The sequence below is a fragment of the Chroicocephalus ridibundus genome, chromosome Z (assembly GCF_963924245.1).
Source record: "Chroicocephalus ridibundus chromosome Z, bChrRid1.1, whole genome shotgun sequence".
Lineage (NCBI taxonomy): Eukaryota > Metazoa > Chordata > Aves > Charadriiformes > Laridae > Chroicocephalus > Chroicocephalus ridibundus.
The window spans coordinates 67,230,136-67,247,838 of NC_086316.1; the positions used below are offsets into that span (position 1 = coordinate 67,230,136).

The 17,703-nt window shown below is 36.7% G+C and overlaps 1 protein-coding gene across 1 annotated transcript in view; it reads right to left on the minus strand.

Annotated features, from left to right (window-relative positions):
• MTREX (Mtr4 exosome RNA helicase) overlaps positions 1 to 17,703 on the minus strand; it is a 46,423-nt gene that overhangs the window by 7,938 nt on the left and 20,782 nt on the right. Inside the window, exons 16-21 of the mRNA XM_063319333.1 lie at positions 9,046 to 9,196; positions 7,076 to 7,248; positions 6,700 to 6,768; positions 2,330 to 2,458; positions 1,085 to 1,195; positions 567 to 755 (exon numbers count right to left, since the gene is read on the minus strand). Coding sequence (XP_063175403.1) covers positions 567 to 755; positions 1,085 to 1,195; positions 2,330 to 2,458; positions 6,700 to 6,768; positions 7,076 to 7,248; positions 9,046 to 9,196 — 822 coding nt within the window. The remainder of the gene's footprint in view (positions 1 to 566; positions 756 to 1,084; positions 1,196 to 2,329; positions 2,459 to 6,699; positions 6,769 to 7,075; positions 7,249 to 9,045; positions 9,197 to 17,703) is intronic.

Sequence of the window (17,703 nt, forward strand, 5' to 3'; positions counted from 1 at the left end):
TCAGTCTAGCAGGGTACAACTCTATAAAAAATAAGTAAGTGCATTGCTTCCAGGCTGGGAGTCAGTTCAGGAAGCGGCAGCACAATGATCTGTACGGTACACTCCCCAAGCTAATAAGCCCCACCAATTCCACTTAGGTCTGTACAAGCATATTAAAAATGATCAGTTTCAATTATCTGTGAAGACTGTTATCTACATTGTATTGTGCTACGCCTATTCAGTGAAAAAGACTCTACTGGCACTTCTGTAACCTTCTATTCCCTGACGACTTTTTCGGAGGAGTTTTCAGATGTACTACCCATCTGTATCAATCAAGGGCATACCACCAATTCAGGCAGTTTGTTAGTGAAATTCTATAATTTTACTGTATTTAAAAAGGATTGCTCAGGCTTATTAATTTTAAAAGGATTGTTTGGGCTTATTAATTTCAAAGAATGGTTTGGGCTTATTAATTTCAAAAGGATTGTTTAGGCCTTGCAAATAAAAAGCAAAGCAATAAGAAGGGAACTATTACCGTCTCTCTCTTCAGCTAAATATATATGAGGCATTTTGTTTCATATTTTTACCTGTGCTTTTTTTTCACAAAGTTTGTATACAGTTTCCAAGTTGGGATCATTGTGAAGAGGATGTGAATACATCCTATGCTCAAATGCCTCTACTTTTTGGATAACTTTTTTCAGTCCTTGATCTTTGATGCCCATGTCATCAATAGGGTCTAGTAATGGTACTCCATCGGGAAATCGCTTCTGTACTTCCTAAAAGGAAAAAAAATACAATTGTTTTTGGTAAGATTAGTAACAGTAAAAGAAACTACACTTTTACAAATCAGCTGGCAAAACTATAGGGACACAGAAGGCAGTAGTGTAAGTTTGTTATGTGATGTTTCAGCAGTTTTCCAAATCAGTTTAAAATGACTGTTGACAAGCAGAAACAACTGATGTGCATTGTGGCTTCCAACCCCTTTTAAAAATAAGGCTGAAGATGTGACACACGCTTTAGACAGATTTCTTTAGAACAAGTTGTGTTGGTTCAGGAGTACCTCACTAATCAGAGCAGAGAGCTTACACAGCCTAGTGGAACTTACCTGTATAGATTTTAACACACTTTGCCTGTTGTCAATAGGCCTCAGGTCTTTCGGTATGTAAAGTCGAACACTGCTGATAGCAGAGAGAAGATGTACCAGAACAGGAACAACCTATCAAAGAGAGTGCAGTTAACTGATAAATCAGTAAAAAACATATTTCTTATTACTGTTCCATAGCAAAACTTTCCCGAGGAGAAGGAAAACTGAGTACGCAAAGACCCACCAGTAGGTAAACAAATATAAGGAAGCAGGAAAATGCAAGTAATGAGCTAAAGTATTAATAAAGATGAAAAGTTAACTTTTCCAAATGGGAAAATTCTGTATTCAGCTAAACCTGGAGAGAGACTACAAGTCTTTCTATTACCTTGCCTCTTATGTACAGGAATACCTCCTAAGATCCAAACCAGACAAATTGTTTTCACATACTTAACTAGGAACACTAATAATAGAGAACATCTAATCAGCAAATATATATTCATAAGTATCAAAACCATGAAGACACCATGAAGAATCAATACTGTATCACAAGCCTTAAATGGACTTCGTGACAGGAAACAAAAAAAGTGGACAAATGAAACTACTGTCTCTGACCTGAAAATTACAATTGTTTGTCTTGATATAGGGTTTCAAATCGAAAATTTTAAATAATGCAAATACTTTCACTAAAAATTTCCATTTAATTTTAGAATGAGATAGCCTTGCAAAACTGAGGGGGTCTAAAAAGAGAAAGAAACAAAAGAAGAATTCTGTTCACAGAGACAGAAGATACTGCTAAGAAAAGTATCTGCCAAACAACATTGCTAAAATTTATTACTCAAGGGTTATAAAAATTATAACTAAATTCTCAAATCTAGTGGAACAAACACACATTACCCACAAAATCCTGCATAAGTATCCAAGAAAAAAAACAGCTTACAGACACTTGTTTATTTGCAGATTTTATCAGACATGTAGGTCATTTTTGTAACTCCGTTTACATTACTGCTATTGTCTATCATCTACTGATCTGAAATACATAACACAACAGTAACTAGTTTCAAAGCATTTCTCTTCCCTCAATAATTTTGTTCACACTTCAAAGTTTCCTCTTCAGTGAAATCAGCAACTGTTTAAGAAAGCAGAGTTAGGTGTACAGCTTCTTTCTTAATGCATCAATCTCTCTTTTACCACAGTTTCCAGATGTTTTGGAAATAGAATCTTTGAGAACATTTATAAGAAACTATTGAGAATAAACATGTAACAAACCTGCATCTCTCCTTTCTCATCAGGTCTGGCTGGCTTTGCAGCCTCAGTAGCAGAATTTTTCAAACTCTCCTTGCTGCAGTGCAGTAGCACTTCAACTACATATAACGGGTCCAATTCACCAGAATTCGGCTGTTGAGGGCACAGAAAAAACAGGTCCATAACAGTTTTTTAAAATACCAGCAAGAATGGAAGGAAAAAGCATGATTTTATTCAATATTAAAGGTATGAAATGAGATGCTGCTCCTTACAGAGTATAAGCTCAGTGACACGGTATATTAAAAAAAAACTACTGAAGCAGTATTGATTGAAAGATCCCTCATATAGAAAAATACACTTTAAAAAATTACCCCTTCCCCATCCTCCCTTGCCAGTGTAGCATACAGTCTACTTTGCAGATTTAGGTGCTTCTGCCTCTTCTTCTAGGCATAGATCTTTCAAAGTTAGACAACATCTTTTGTAACTGTAATACAAAATACTTGCATCACGCTAGCAGTACTGAACTTTGCCTTTTTTTCTTTTTAAAGAAACAAAATCGGGGGGGGGGGGGTGTCTTTCATTTGCAGGTTTGCAAGTTCAAGTTTCTCCCCACAATAAACACCACAGAAAAATCTTTCAAGAGCGACAGCTTGTATCTGCTGCGAACAGGAAGCTGCATCTTGCAGGCCACTGCTTTATACATCCCAAAGGGCACACATAACATCTGACATTCATTTAAAGAATACAAACATGCAGATACAGTGGTTAAAGACTGTTGTTCTCAAAACCATAACCTTTATTATACGCTGCTTTAAAAAACCCTGACCTTAGTTTTTTGACTAGATCAACATGCACTGAGGTTGCACAAATACAATCCTACTATAAGCAGATATTTTTATGACTTTGAACAGAACTAAGCTGTAGGCCTAACATGGAAGGCAGGCACCATCCTCTAAAATAGTACGTACAAGCTTCTCTGCTTCCAAATACCAGAGAGAGAGAGAAAGAGAGGACAGTCTTCAAAATCCTTTGTTAACTCAGTTCAGTTTTACTGGGCAGTATTTTTTACTACAAATCTACAACACACTATTCTCTTCCACTGCATGAAAAGCAGGGTGGAGCCAGCTAGCATTTCTAAGAGATTCTCAGAAGTACTGAGAAACTGCCATAGTAAACTAAACAGAAAAACAGGGTTATCCTGTACTACAAGACAGGTAATTTCTTCAAGAATTGCAATTACTTGCTGGGGAAGAAACCGTTCCCCTGAATTTTACCCTACATTTGCAGAAAGCACTCAAAGCAAAGTACAAGACTCATACCACTGCTGTTCTCTGAATTAGAATTTTAAAATAATACCCACATATGCCAAATCAGTATTCAGCCAAAGCCATGGAAACTAGAATGCTGACTTGAATGAAGAGACTAAACTCATAGCTGCACATAATATGCTACAGAAAATACTACAATTGGAGATGTCTAGAAAATTATGAGAGGAAAAAATACTTCTATCAGTAACTGTATTGTAAATCTATTAATAAAGCAGGAGTATAAACTTCATTAACATTTGCTGTTAATATTACTCTCTGTAAGTTTATGTATACCAAAGGTTTTTAGACAATGCTGACCAGGCGTGACTTAATCTAGAACTGCTTTTTGAATGTGTACTGTTTCCTGTAATGGGTTTTATACAACATTTTATGTACTAAACCCTTGAACAGGAATAGCCATGTTTTTATATGCAAAAGGAGACTAGAACTCCCTGCAAAAATTCGTTAGTCACAGACATCTCTGTCATATCAAGTTTCAACAATCCTTTGATTCATGCTGCATCATTTCACATGCTTCAAGGATAAAATTCTGCCCTCTTCAGCAGAGTATTGCATGATTAGGTGTATTCCAAGGATTTTAGATTCGCCCTGACACATCTATTACTTCACGTGCCTGGAAACAAAACAAGGTAAGACAGCTCATCATATCTGCAAATAAAGAAATATGGCACAGATAACAAATGCAGATTCCCAGCTTAACATCAGACTCGCTGAAAATTCAATGACCACCACCCAGCAATAAAAGTAATGTTTATGGAGTAAACACTATCAATAAACATGAACAGGTAAGTATGTAAATTTAAGTTTAATATACAAGGATTATAATAATCTAAATGAGGAAGACCAAATTGCAGCATCTCAAATTCTAGTATCAATAACTGTTAACAGACAAAACTTTGATGTCTAGAATCAAGGATCAGATAACAATATGGACTATAAGCAGCACAACAATAAAACGACCACACTGCTGGCACAATCTAGTGGAAATAAAGTTTTTTACTGAAAAATATATTTTTTTAAATGAATTCCAAAGTAAATAGTTACTTTGCTGCCTGCTATACGGCACAATATATAGCAAGAACCACTGCTTGGAATAAATTCTTTGGTCTGCTGTAATTCAGGATACAGGGCTATTTGCATTGACAATTTTGTGGAACACTGCATTGTGAAATTATGCTGGAAAAACATCTAAATATAATTAATAATGAACATAACTGACAATGACTCATGCTTTTGCTTTCACATTGTAACAAAGAGAATTATACAGTGAAATACAGACTTACTGTAACCCTAAACATGAATCTTAATTACATATATTCCTCACTAGAAAAAGGACTTCATTAGAAACTATGAAACAGTGAAGAAAAATTTATAACTAAAGAAAAACTAGTAATATAGACTAAATTCAACATCATTTCTAAAAGCAAATCCAAAGAACTGTCACAGCTGGGAAGTGGATGAAGATTTAAAGACATGGCATAATAGTCATATATTTCCAATACTAAGCATACTACTACATTAATCAGTAATGGGGAAATGCATGGGTATCCCAGGAAAAAAATGTATGTAACAGACACATTCAAATTGGTAAATAGCAGCTTCTTTAAGTCATTTGTTTTGCCTCTGCTCATAGAACCTAGTCTTTCCACACTGATTTTGAAAGTTACACAGTTTTAAGTCTGTTCCATAATTTTTCAGCACCTATTGTCATTCTTTCCACAGAACTCAGAAGGAAAAATTCAACCCAGCTGCTAGAATGACTTGATGAAAAAAGTGCTGCTGGAGCCAGAGCCATCTCCTGCAGAACAGACCGTGATTTCAAAGCTAACATTCAAACCAAAAGGCTTTATACAACAGTGAGACAGGACAGATAGGGAAGGCAAATATATGTGTGGATAAAATATGACACAGATAGAAGACACAGAAGTTGGCAATTTTACATAGAAGGCTAGAGTGAGGGGGAAATCTGTTTTACTGCTCATGTGGCTCGATGAAAAAAGCAGTCCAGAAGCAAAAGTTTAAGCAATAGCAGTAACAGTCCAGTTTTCCAACTTGGAAGAAGTGTGACTTTCAAAAGGATGATGGAAAACCAAAACAAAATCTCTTTTAATAAGTTCTGCATGCACACATTTTTCTTGTTTCCTCTTTAATTAATATATATTGGAGAAGCACCAAAAGGTGCCACAATGTACAGACACCACCAGAACTTGAAAAAAACAACTTCTCATTTAGACCTAGTAATTAACGCCAATGCTCTCCTGCCAAAATTACAGCAAAAGTGCTGCCACAGAAAAATAGACTTTAAACTTATGTTTTAATTTAGCCCGCAGAGCAGGCTGGCAAAACATTTCTTAAAGTGAGACCAAAACATTATCTCTGGCGTTATGCAGAGATCAACCATAAAAATGGATTTTTGGAAGGAGAACCAAATCTGGCTTCTATTGCATCACTATGCCTTGTATTTTCTTCCACATTTTCCCGAATCCGTTTGTATTGTTTTGCTTTCTCAGTATTTTAACTTCCCAGCCCTCAACTCTACAGCAACATCTCAGAGGACAAGCAACCCCATGTCTCATGCACTAGCTTAGGACTCAAGACACAATTTTCCAGTTTAAGAAAACTACATAAAGCCAAATGTCTGTCTCCCTACGCTCTTAACCCTCACTTACACTTCTACAGATTTTCTGAGAGTAGATAACATGGTATCTTTCCCCTGAACGGCTTAGTGTAGCGCTGTTGGGGATGTCTCAGAAACAAACTAAATAGTTAGAAACATTTGTAGTGCCAAGTGCACTTTTGAACTACTTATCCCAGACATAAGTAAGCATTTCCTCATAAATATGCCCAAAGTTAAGAAATGAACATAGGACTTAAGGTTTGTCCCACCTTCCATAGTTTGTTTTTTTATACTTTCACTTCAGGAAGGCCTGAGTTTTTTTGTAAATTTGGGGTGAAAGGAAAATCTTTTTTGCCTTTGAAAACTACAAAGAAAATATGATTTTTATCTTATTTTCAGAAAAAGCAGTAAGGTATATATTTTTCGAATAGCAAGAATGTATATTTTACCTTAACATTTGATTTCTTAGAGAAATTAACAACCACTCCCCATCCAAAGTCATCACCTTCATTCTTCACCTGAAAATATTACAAGATGTTATAACATAACGCATGTATAATCACATCCTAGCAAGCATATTGTTTTGTATTTCCGGTATTTACAACTGCAGTTATGGACTATTTTTCATCATGAAAACAATACTTCTTTTAATTCATTGTTGAATGCGTAACAAAGAAACATAAAGGAAGTCCAAACTGTTGCTCAGCATGACACGTTATTTTTCAAGACAGTAAACTGGCAGACAGAAATGTATCCTGCAAATTTCATTTAAAGGTAAGAGATTCAAAATAAAAAAAAAACAAAACAAAACAATAATTGAATTACCTTTACCAGTCTTCCTGGCTGCAGAAAGGGCAAGCAATACTTTGGTTTGTGAATATATTCTTCAATCTCTTTACCCAGTTTTGCAAGCTGCTGTCGGATTTTGTAGTATATGACCACATTATCTTCATTGGGAATTGCTATTTTGTTGTACTGTCCTTCCAAAGTATTCACTCCTATAATAGAAAGTTCAATCTCATGGAAATGAGTAACTTCATAGATCTAGAAATCAATGTTTCACTTTCAGATCTGCATGACCAGTATGTCACCATTTTTGGCATTCTTTTTCTATTTACAATAATCCATTCTCTGGAAAGCTAAATTTTATTTATAGGAAATGTAATACTGTTATAGATTTTTTTTTTTAAATAAACAAGCTTGAGAAAATGGAGAAGGCCAGACTCCCAATTTTCCAGGAAATCACTGATCTAGGGTTGCACAGAAGTCCCACAAAAACTTGAAATGATTTGTAGGAGGGTATTCACTGCCTACCAGTGCTCTTCTACCTCCTCCTATGAAAATAAGATTTCTCAAAGATATCTTCTAACAAGATGTCTTCCAACAAGAGGGAAATTGTTAAAAGATGTTCTTCCTAACCTGTTTCAGGCTCTAATTTCATCAGCTGGAAATCAGTATTTTCTTCCTCCAACATTTTTACACCTTATTTAGGCAAATCACTTTTTATTATAAGCAACAGGCTTCATTCTCTCACACTGGTAATACCACTAGTAAACATAAACACAGGATACATTATGAAGATCTCTTTTTCCTCTCTACCAACTAACCCTCTTGCATACTATTTGAATGAATATAGGTGACTCAGAAATCCCAGTTCACTGGGACTTGAGACACGGGCCAGAGAAGTGGTCCCTATTTTTAGCTGACAACTTTTCAAAGAAAAAAGCTAGCAATCCATGCTCATGGCATAATTTCCTCCTTGATCTAAATGACCATTTCTCCCCTCTGTGTTTTTATTTACAAAATTCTAACAGCCAGTATGGTGCCTAAAATAAATGTCCAAGAAATATGAAAAATGTTCTCCAGCTCCATTTCTCTATTTAAATAGCAACGTTGGAATGCCAGAATGAAGATCTAGGCATGCCAATTGGAACAGGGAGGTTCTCAGGAAATACATACTATATTTGACTACTACTGTCTTAAATACAGCACCTGCAAACTAACAGAAATTCTGTGTCTATCAAAGCTACAGGCACACGTACACTATCTCTCTTAATATTCAATTAACAAATGAACAGATGAACTGCTTATTCATCAGTGGCAAAGGAAGTGGTTACCTCTTGTGTTTTAAGATTCTTCTGGGTTAAGTTTTGAAAGGGGCCTCACTCTCAAACACTGGCAGAGATCTTTGGAAACTGACTTTGGCTCATGAAAACACACTATTTAAAGATCATGGCTCAAAATTTAGTAACTCAGTGGAGTGCAAATAATGTCTCAGTCCTCTCTGAATTTTGCTTAGTATTTTAATTAAACATTTTTTCCTACATAACTTGGAATGCACTGTGCCTGAGTTTGTAATGAGATTAAAAAATGTAATGAGATATTAAAAATATGTTTATTTTAGCTAAGTTTCATGTAACAAAATGGAATACAACTTTTCTTCTCTGAACCTCTAAGAAAATGCATGAATTTTTAAACTGTTTTTCCTTCTTCCTGTCCTGCAGTTTAGCAGTGTGACAACCATTCTTGGCCTCACTCTCAGAGGAAAGCTCTCTTGATAGACTGACAGTGCACATCAATATAGGTCCTAAGAACAAGAGGAAGTTACTCTGTAGCTATAAAAAAACTATAAAGAATAATGTAAGAGCAAACTGTGCAGTGGCAACTGATGTCAGGGAAGAGAAGAGCTGCACAGGTATAAACTCTTATAAGCATAATGAAGTGTAACTACCCAATCTCACAGGGCAGCATCTTTTATACTGACTCTCATGAGTACAACATACAATAATACTTACTTTCTACTATTTCTGGAATAGTTCTGTAATGTTGGAACTGATAAAAGGATTTTTCTAACATGTATTCAGGGTTAATTTCCTCTACTCGAAGCAAGTTCAATACCATGTTGTACGTCAGGTGGAATGCACTGTTTAAAGGATCAGCTGAACCCTGAAAAAGATCCAAGAACACTGCCCAGTTAAAAAAATATTAATTGCAGCATGTAAGAGCATATCAAACAAATCATGATGCAGTGCTCCATATGTGGAGCTGCTTTGATGCGTAATACAACTTGTCCTGAATTTAGACTACATATCTTATCACATCCTAAGCAATTTTATTATGCCGAACATTAACAGTATTTATATATCTCATTGTATCTATAGTCACACTACAATATTACAAATTAGATCTGAATGAAATGAAAAGTCCAGATTACAAAGTTAGATGTTTCCTGTAGTCGATTATTTGGATTCCATTATTTTGACCGGAAAAAAGGAGACATTTTTAAAAAGCGTAGAAAGGGGGACCCTGGGAACTACCGCCCTGTCAGCCTCACCTCTGTGCCTGGGAAGATCATGGAACAGATCCTCCTAGAAGCTATGCTGAGGCACATAGAGGACAGGAAGGTGATTCAAGACAACCAGCATGGCTTCGCCAAGGGCAAGTCCTGCCTGACCAGCCCTGTGGCCTTCTCTGATGGACTGACTAAATCAGTGGACAAGGAAAGAGCTACAGATGTCGTCTATCTGGACTTCTGTAAAGCCTCTGATGTGGTCCCCACAACATCCTTCTCTCCAAATTGGAGAGATATGGATTTGATGGGTGGATTGTTCAGTGGATGAGGAATTGGTTGGACGGTTGCATCCAGAGGGTAGTGGTTAATAGCTCAATGTCCAGATGGAGATTAGTGACAAGTAGTGTCCCGCAGGGGTCCATATTGGGACCAGTTTGGTATCTTCATCAGTGACATAGATAGTGGGATCAAGTGCACCCTCAGCAAGTGGGCAGACAACACCAAGCTGAGTGGTGCAGTTGACATGCCTGAGGGAAGGGATGGCATCCAGAGGAACCTGGACAGGCTCCAGAAGTAGGCCCACATGAACCTCATGAGGTTCAACAAGGCCAAGTGAAGCAGCCTGTACCTGGGTTGGGGCAGCACCTGGTACCAATACAGGCTGGGGGTTGAAGGGAATGAGAGCAGCCCTGCCAAGAAGGACTTGGGGGTACTGGTGGAGGAAAAGCTGGACACAAACTGACAATGCGCACCTGCAGTGGAGAAAGCCAACTGCAATTAAGTCTTCAAGGGAGTTACAAACACCGAACTCTTGTGAATTACTAAACAGAAAGACAATGTAATTTGGTATTTTCTCAAAACAAAATTTCTCAGTAGAGACCCAAAAGGTCTGCACTTGTAAGAAATCTAGAAAAGGCATAGAGAAAAATAGCAGTGTCTGCTAAAAATACTACTACATCACTGAAGACACCAGCAATCCACAGAGACACATCATGAGGAATAAAATGGCAAGTGAAACTTAATCTGACAGTATATTATAAACTGAAGTGCAACAGTTTGCAACAGTTTAGTATTTACTGTTCATTAAAGAGTGACCTATACATGAAATAAAAGAGATTTACTCAACAAGGATTGTAATTTCAACAAGGCCCATGAGTAAATTCAGTTATGATTAACATTTTGCATTAATAAAAACTAAAACAGATAACAAGAAAATGAGGATGATTCAAGATTTATTTTTCAGGCAACTTCATGACTGCTGAAAGTTCAACATATTCTATCAAACATTTTAGAAGCTCAAAGAGGGCTGACACTGGAAAATATGCTCCTCTGCTGTTTCTTTTAAACTCAAGATTTGCTTTACCTAAAACCAATTATACTGTATCCTCTTGCAACTCATTTCTTTGCTTTTCGCTATACAGTAACACATCAGGCAGAGATACTCCCTCATCATACAAAAAAAAAAAAAAGGCTATTAAAAAAACAACCAATTAGCTTATATACACCAATGCTGAAATTCAGATTAAGTACTCTGCTAGATGAAGCTAAATCTAATGGATTTTACTACCACAATATACATGTTTTTCTTTCACTTTTAAATGTACAGCCAAGAATTCCGATACTACATCCACTGATGTACTGATGTTAGATTTAAGAAAAGACAGTTTGAATCTAATACTCCTTCACATGTAGGAGATTTAAGAATATTGTAATCCCATTTGCTTTATGTGAGATACAGAGCCTTATGAGATTACCTTACAAATGCCAGAATCCCACTCACTTATTTATTTCATGTCAGAATAAAGCCCAGCTGTTACACAGAAGCCTTCAGCAAATGTTTATACTAAGGAAGTACCAACATGAATACATGTAAAACAAGTTTAAGATAAATCATATAGCCTAATATTTTGCTTTCCATGGCCAAAGACTCATTCAGTCTTTCTAGCTTACATCTGTAAGTATATCATAAATACACACGTAGGTTTTCACCTCGAGTGATGCATCAAGGAACAGAAATACCTCTTAAATTACATCATGAAATGTGTATTTAAAATAACATCTTCAGCTCTGAAAATACCACAAATGGGTTTCTACTAACGAAATGTGTCGATAAGTACGACACCAACAGTTGAGCTGCAGTGTGGAGAAGAAAGCTCAAGTTTCTACAAATGTCTCTGGCCTGACACACCAAACATAGATGAGAGAACTCCTGTTGCTGAAGCTAACCAAAGTATAACACAGCTTTTTCCTTAGACCTGATAAAGGATTATATACCCAAGCTCTTGTCTATTTTTCTAAATATATCAGTTATTCTAGGAAAGAGAAATCGCCACTCCCTAAAAAGCTTGCTTCTCTACAACAGAGAATGCCATTTAAAGAATGGCATTTACTGAAGAATGGCACAGCAATTATGCCAGTGTTAGCTAATGGTGGGTCAGATTCTTTCCTACTGCAATACCCACTGCTGTAGGCAGGCATCAACTAAAGCAGCTGGAATACACCCACCAACTGGCTACAGACACTGGCGTATCTACAAACCAGTGGAGATCTGGCAAAGCGCTGCTGTGACCACTCCAATCACACTATGAACCCCTCTTCCCATTCCTGAAAATGTTACATAGCTTTAAGCCATAACTTAGCTGTGTCTTGCAAGACTATCAGCTCCTTAAAAGAATAAAATCGTAAGTGTCATACTCTCACTTAAACGCTATGATAAAGTGATAAAACAATGAACTTTATACAACTATAATATATGCACATAACATGCCAAGAAAGACCAGACAATTCCTGCAGATTCACTTTAAAGGCTTTTTAAAAATCAGCACAGTTCAACTGTGAAGGAGTGATTTATGAACAAACTAAAAAACTCAGCTATTTCAAAGACTATATAAAGCACACTTACTTGAAAGGCAGCATTTGAGCCAGCTGCTGCTGTGGCAACTTTTGTTTTAAACACATGATCAGCATTTTACAATTTGAAAATAAGATCATGTTATTAAGACAAAGCAGTTAAAATACAAATCCTATTTTGGCAAAAATTGTGAGTTATTCCTGTTCCTTCATCTCATAAACACATCTTTCTCCAAGTTTCAGAAATTTCCTGTTTTTCTCAGTGTTGTTCTCTAAGCAATGCTACACTCAAAATCAAAAGTTCTGAGCAGCTTATTTTTTCTGAAAACTGGAAATGTTACTTCTCCAAATTAAATAACTATAATTGCTTTACTGTATTACACCTTCAGCACACCCAGTGAATTCTGCAGCGTGCACTAGTCTCTAATGACTACCCAGGGCTATCAACAAGACTCACATCTAACAGGCGGCAACTAGTTGGATGCCCTTGCTTCACAAAACATGAGTAGACAATCAGCCTTTTCTAGCGAATTATAAAGACTGGCACGATTATTTAAGAGACCATTAGTGGTTACCTAAAGACACCTGTCAGACACCTATGGTGGAGGGAAGGAAACATGGGATACATTACTGACAGGAAAACTGGGCCTTCCTTTCTTAACTTGCTCTTGAAGAGCCTACAGAGTATAAAGTTCAACTGTCCTGGATTTTGCTAGCTAGTGAGATATAATGCGAGGCACATCAGTTTAACGTACATTTCCTTCATGATCATTTCCTCCTCTTACAGTCCCTTTATCTGCAATAAGCCCTGTGCCACCAGCTCCCAGATCGATTACTTTTCTTTCTTAAAAATACTGTGAAGAATGTGCATGACATTTAGCTCACCTTCTACCACAGATCCTCCTGTCACAATTTGTCGACCTTCTCTTTGACAAGCTAGGGTACACAATCATCTGCTTCAAATTCTCTCAGTCTCTAAGGAAGCCTCTCCCTTGTCTCCAGAGAAAAAGCTCCATATTAGAGAAAGGAAGAACCACCAACCGCTCATGCAGAAAACTGGGCAAAAGTCTACCTGATCAGAGCCACAACAGAAGTTGATGAGAAAGAGTGCCTTGAACAGGCATTAAGAGGTCATTTCAAATGCAGGCTGTGCCCATGACTTTATTTTTGTTGCTGAACTACCATCCCTGTTCTCTGGCCTCCTTTCTACAAGTAATCCTCCTCCTCACCTCTGCAAAGAGGGCAGTCCGCCCACCCCAAATCTTCAACAGAAAGTAGCAACAGATTTATTTCTGAATATTTTTAAAAAAACAGAATGATTTTGCAAGCTCTTTTACCCCTCTCTGGATGAAAACTGCCTGTATACATGAGAATAGCCTGGATACATCAACTAAAGTTCTCAGAAATTAATGACCTACTTTGTGCACTGGCAACCACTTCACTTCTTGAGAAATATTGAGCCAACTTACCAGTAGCACCCTTTCAAGTTTTCCAAGATTTGGATTGCAAAAGTATGATTCATTTAAGCTGATAATGTTAAAACTCAAGAACATAACCATAAACAATTTACTACAGAAATAATTTAGTCAAGAATTATCTGAAAACCATAGCCGTTACATGCTGTGCCCTGTTAACTGCAAACAATTTCAGAGCAGAGTCTCTTCTCAACACAATCAAATCATCCAGCAGGGCATTCAGCATTTACTGGTCCTACCATTTCTTGCCCATATAAACTAGAAAGATATCCAGATTGGGGAGGAGGAAGATTAGTGTCTGGAATTGATATTCACGTGGTTTTTTCACATTTTTTTATTACTGTTAAGACTTGGAAGCCTTGTCTAACCAGAGATGTGAGAGCTGTCATTGCTGCATTATGGCATGTAGTGTTGAGCAAGATGTACATTTGGTAAGGGTTACTCTCTCTGTTCTCTCTTACAGTGGGAGAAAAATATTTACATTTTCAAAACTGTTCCCATGCATAAAGAGGAATAAATTTTGCACATTAACTGTCTTGCTCTCCAGCCTCTCATGGAAAATGTGTACAAAGCTTTCACAAGGAACACAAGACGGCAAATACTGTCTGAAACTAACTCATAGGGAAATTACAAGCTAACAAAGACGAAAGAAGCAACTTGCAAAGCAACAATTAAGTATCGTTCAACAATGACACAAATCAGATACACTATAGGACATATTTTACACCATTTGGTCCACTGACAGTTTCATTTGCTTATCAGTGTTTCCAGAAATCAGCTGAATGAATGGGTTTCCAAAAAGGAAACAAAGAACCTCTTCACAAAAAGAGCAAAGAACAGAGCACATAGATGATATTTAAAAGGGCTCTCACTTTTTTCCTCATAAGGGGGAAATAAGTACACTTATCTGTCTGTGACAGTCATCATTACAAATTTCTATGAAAAATGCATTATTAAATAAAAATGCAAGCGACAGCTTGAAACATCTGTAAGACAGAGAAATACCTTTAGTGAAATATTAATTAAGAGCACCCGTTTTTTCCACATATCAATGAGAGAGTTACCACATGAATAATGAGACACCTCTCAGAAATATCAAAAAAGACTGTGTAATTATACTGATAACAGGATCATCCTGAGCCACATTAGCATGACTGTAACACTGAAAAAAACCCCCACCCTTCTGTAGGTTTATTTTTAACAGACAGTGGTAAGCAACTATTTAAAGTACAATTTTATTACCAATCTGGCTCACTGCTTTGCACCAAAAACAGTTGCACCAACACAAACAGAAGACACTGTGGGTGGCAAAAGGCTGCTTTAGCAGGCTTTGCTGATGAAGATACCTCAGGCTTGGGTGCCACAAATGCTCCAGTTGTAATAACAGACTTAAAAGGAAAAAAAAAAAAGTATCTCTATTGCTCTCACAAGCAACTACCACTGCCCGAAGTTTGTTCTGAATGACTGAATTCTTCAGTCATTTACCCTCTCTAATACACTGTAACTATTCTCACTAATTTTACTTCAGGCTGGTAAATCCAAGTTCTGTTCTTCCCCTAAGCCTTTGGTCTTCTTTCTGAACAGAACATAGAAAAATATACAAACAACCCTACACACTTGTACTGAGGCACCCCAGTTTAACAAAACAACATTTAAACTGTCAAGAAAATATTTAAAACTACAAATATTTTATAGAACACAAATATCATACTTTAACTTAAAAATTGGCCCTCCCCAAAGCAGGGTCATGCCACTGCCACATGACTTGCTCCAAATAGAACACAAACCAATGTCAGAAGGAAGAGTCATTTAAGATGTGTTCAACACCATACTGTGCAATGATTCATCTGGATCTGAGCTGGCCTGGTAACACTCTAACTGTATAATACATTTGCGAGAATGATTTTGCTCCTTCTAGCTTGGATGAACTGAAAGAAAGCTGAAATGGAAATAAAATAAGGTATCTGTATCTGAACTCAGAAGCTCACTGCAATTGTCAACACTCTGGTTTCAGATTTGCTGCTACAGGTATCAGCTCAGTGATGTGACAACTTAGAATTTCAGCAAATATGCAGTATGTTTTAACTTAAAGGAAATGTCTGCCCTAGCAAAGACTAAATACTTCTACAAAAAGTTAACAGAAAAATAAATTTAAAAAAGGAACTTTGTCTTCTGTTCATCTCACATTTACCTTCTTTGTTTTAAGAATAAGAAAGCAAAGAAAAAAAATTTAGCTTAATCATTCAAAATGCATTTACATTTGTAGTGATGTGTTTATCAAAGTAAAAGAAAATTTCCCAAAAATCTGTCAGCTTTCCACAGACTGACCTAATAAAACTTCAAGTAACTTGTAGTATTGACAAGCAGCAATGACAATCAATAAATATATCAGTTAGCTTAGTCCTACTGGGTCTGGAAAAGTCTGAAGTTCAAGAGCGATTAACCATTTCACACACAATCTGATGCACTCCATCTTCCCACATTTTGGTTGCAAACGTCGGGAAGAAGTATTTGCTGTTCTATTCTCTCTGCTGGCTTGCATAATTATCTACAAAACTGTGACCTTGTTCATGATGGCATCTGAATATCTGTTTCCCTTAAAACAGCTTAATTCTCTCCACGACTTCATGCTAAAATCTTGTTGATTTTAAGCAGATTTTAAATTAAGGTTAGAAGTGAAGTACTTTTCCAAATTGAAGCCTGGAAAATTTCTGCAGTGCAAGCTTCATAAGAACAAGAAACGTTTGGCAGTTTACAATAAAAATAAACATTTCACATCAAAATTATTTTTATTTAAATTTTGATAAGGTATACAAAACGTTTGTTGTATTGAGATTCTCATCTATATCACAATTTTAGTTTAGAAAGAACATTATACTGTCCTCAAACCACTAGTGACAATCCATTTCTTTAGATTTTGCAATGGCTTTTCCAACAAGTGTTAGCGCCAACCTCCAGCTGAAGTCTATTTCTCTCCCAAACTAGGCTTTGATAAATGTCTCAAATCTGGAGGCATTCATTATTTTTCCATATGAGTACGCTTTAAGCCAAACCAAAGTACAATAGTACAACTAAGCTGACATGGTAACACGTGTATGAAGCGGGACTGAATGCTGATGGAAGACAGTGTCACTAGAAGGCTTTACCTGCTGTCTTGTGCATAGTCCCAAAGAAAAAAATTGAATGGAAAGCTGTTATTTACTACTCACTCACAAGTTAAGGGAAATGAACTGAAGTACGAGTTTGCTTCTCTAGCAACATCTTTAAAGCATTTGAGGAAAAGTAAGCAGAAAACCTGCGCACAGTACAGTTTTAAAAGGGCTGGACAATCAGAAGTACTAAAGATTCTGAGAAAACTTTATCATGGAAGTGAAGTAGTAAGCAGTATCATTCCACACCAATTTCAACTTCGCATGAGAACATTATTCATAGATGTTGTATCAGGATACCCTCTAGCCAAAGAAGCTTGTGCTGCAATTTTGCCAAACACTGCACTGAACAACTGCTAGGCCCTGCCTTGGGCTTCCTCATAGACTGTCAGCAGCTCCCCGTTCTTGCCTTCTGTGGCAGCCATGCATAGCTAACAACCTCTGCTTCTTCACTTCGGACAGTGCTAAGTATTTCATTTGCAAAAAGGGCCTCTGTTGATGCTCTGTTCCCATGCTTCTTGCCTGATCATACAGTAAAAATTCAGTACTGTTTGTAAGAGCAAAATTAGAACTTGATGTAACAGAATAAATCTTACCATCTGAAAAAAAAAAAAGATTCCTATTCACTGAAAACTAGTCAAAGGAGATTACCTGAACAAAAACACACTAACAATTTCAAGAAGTATG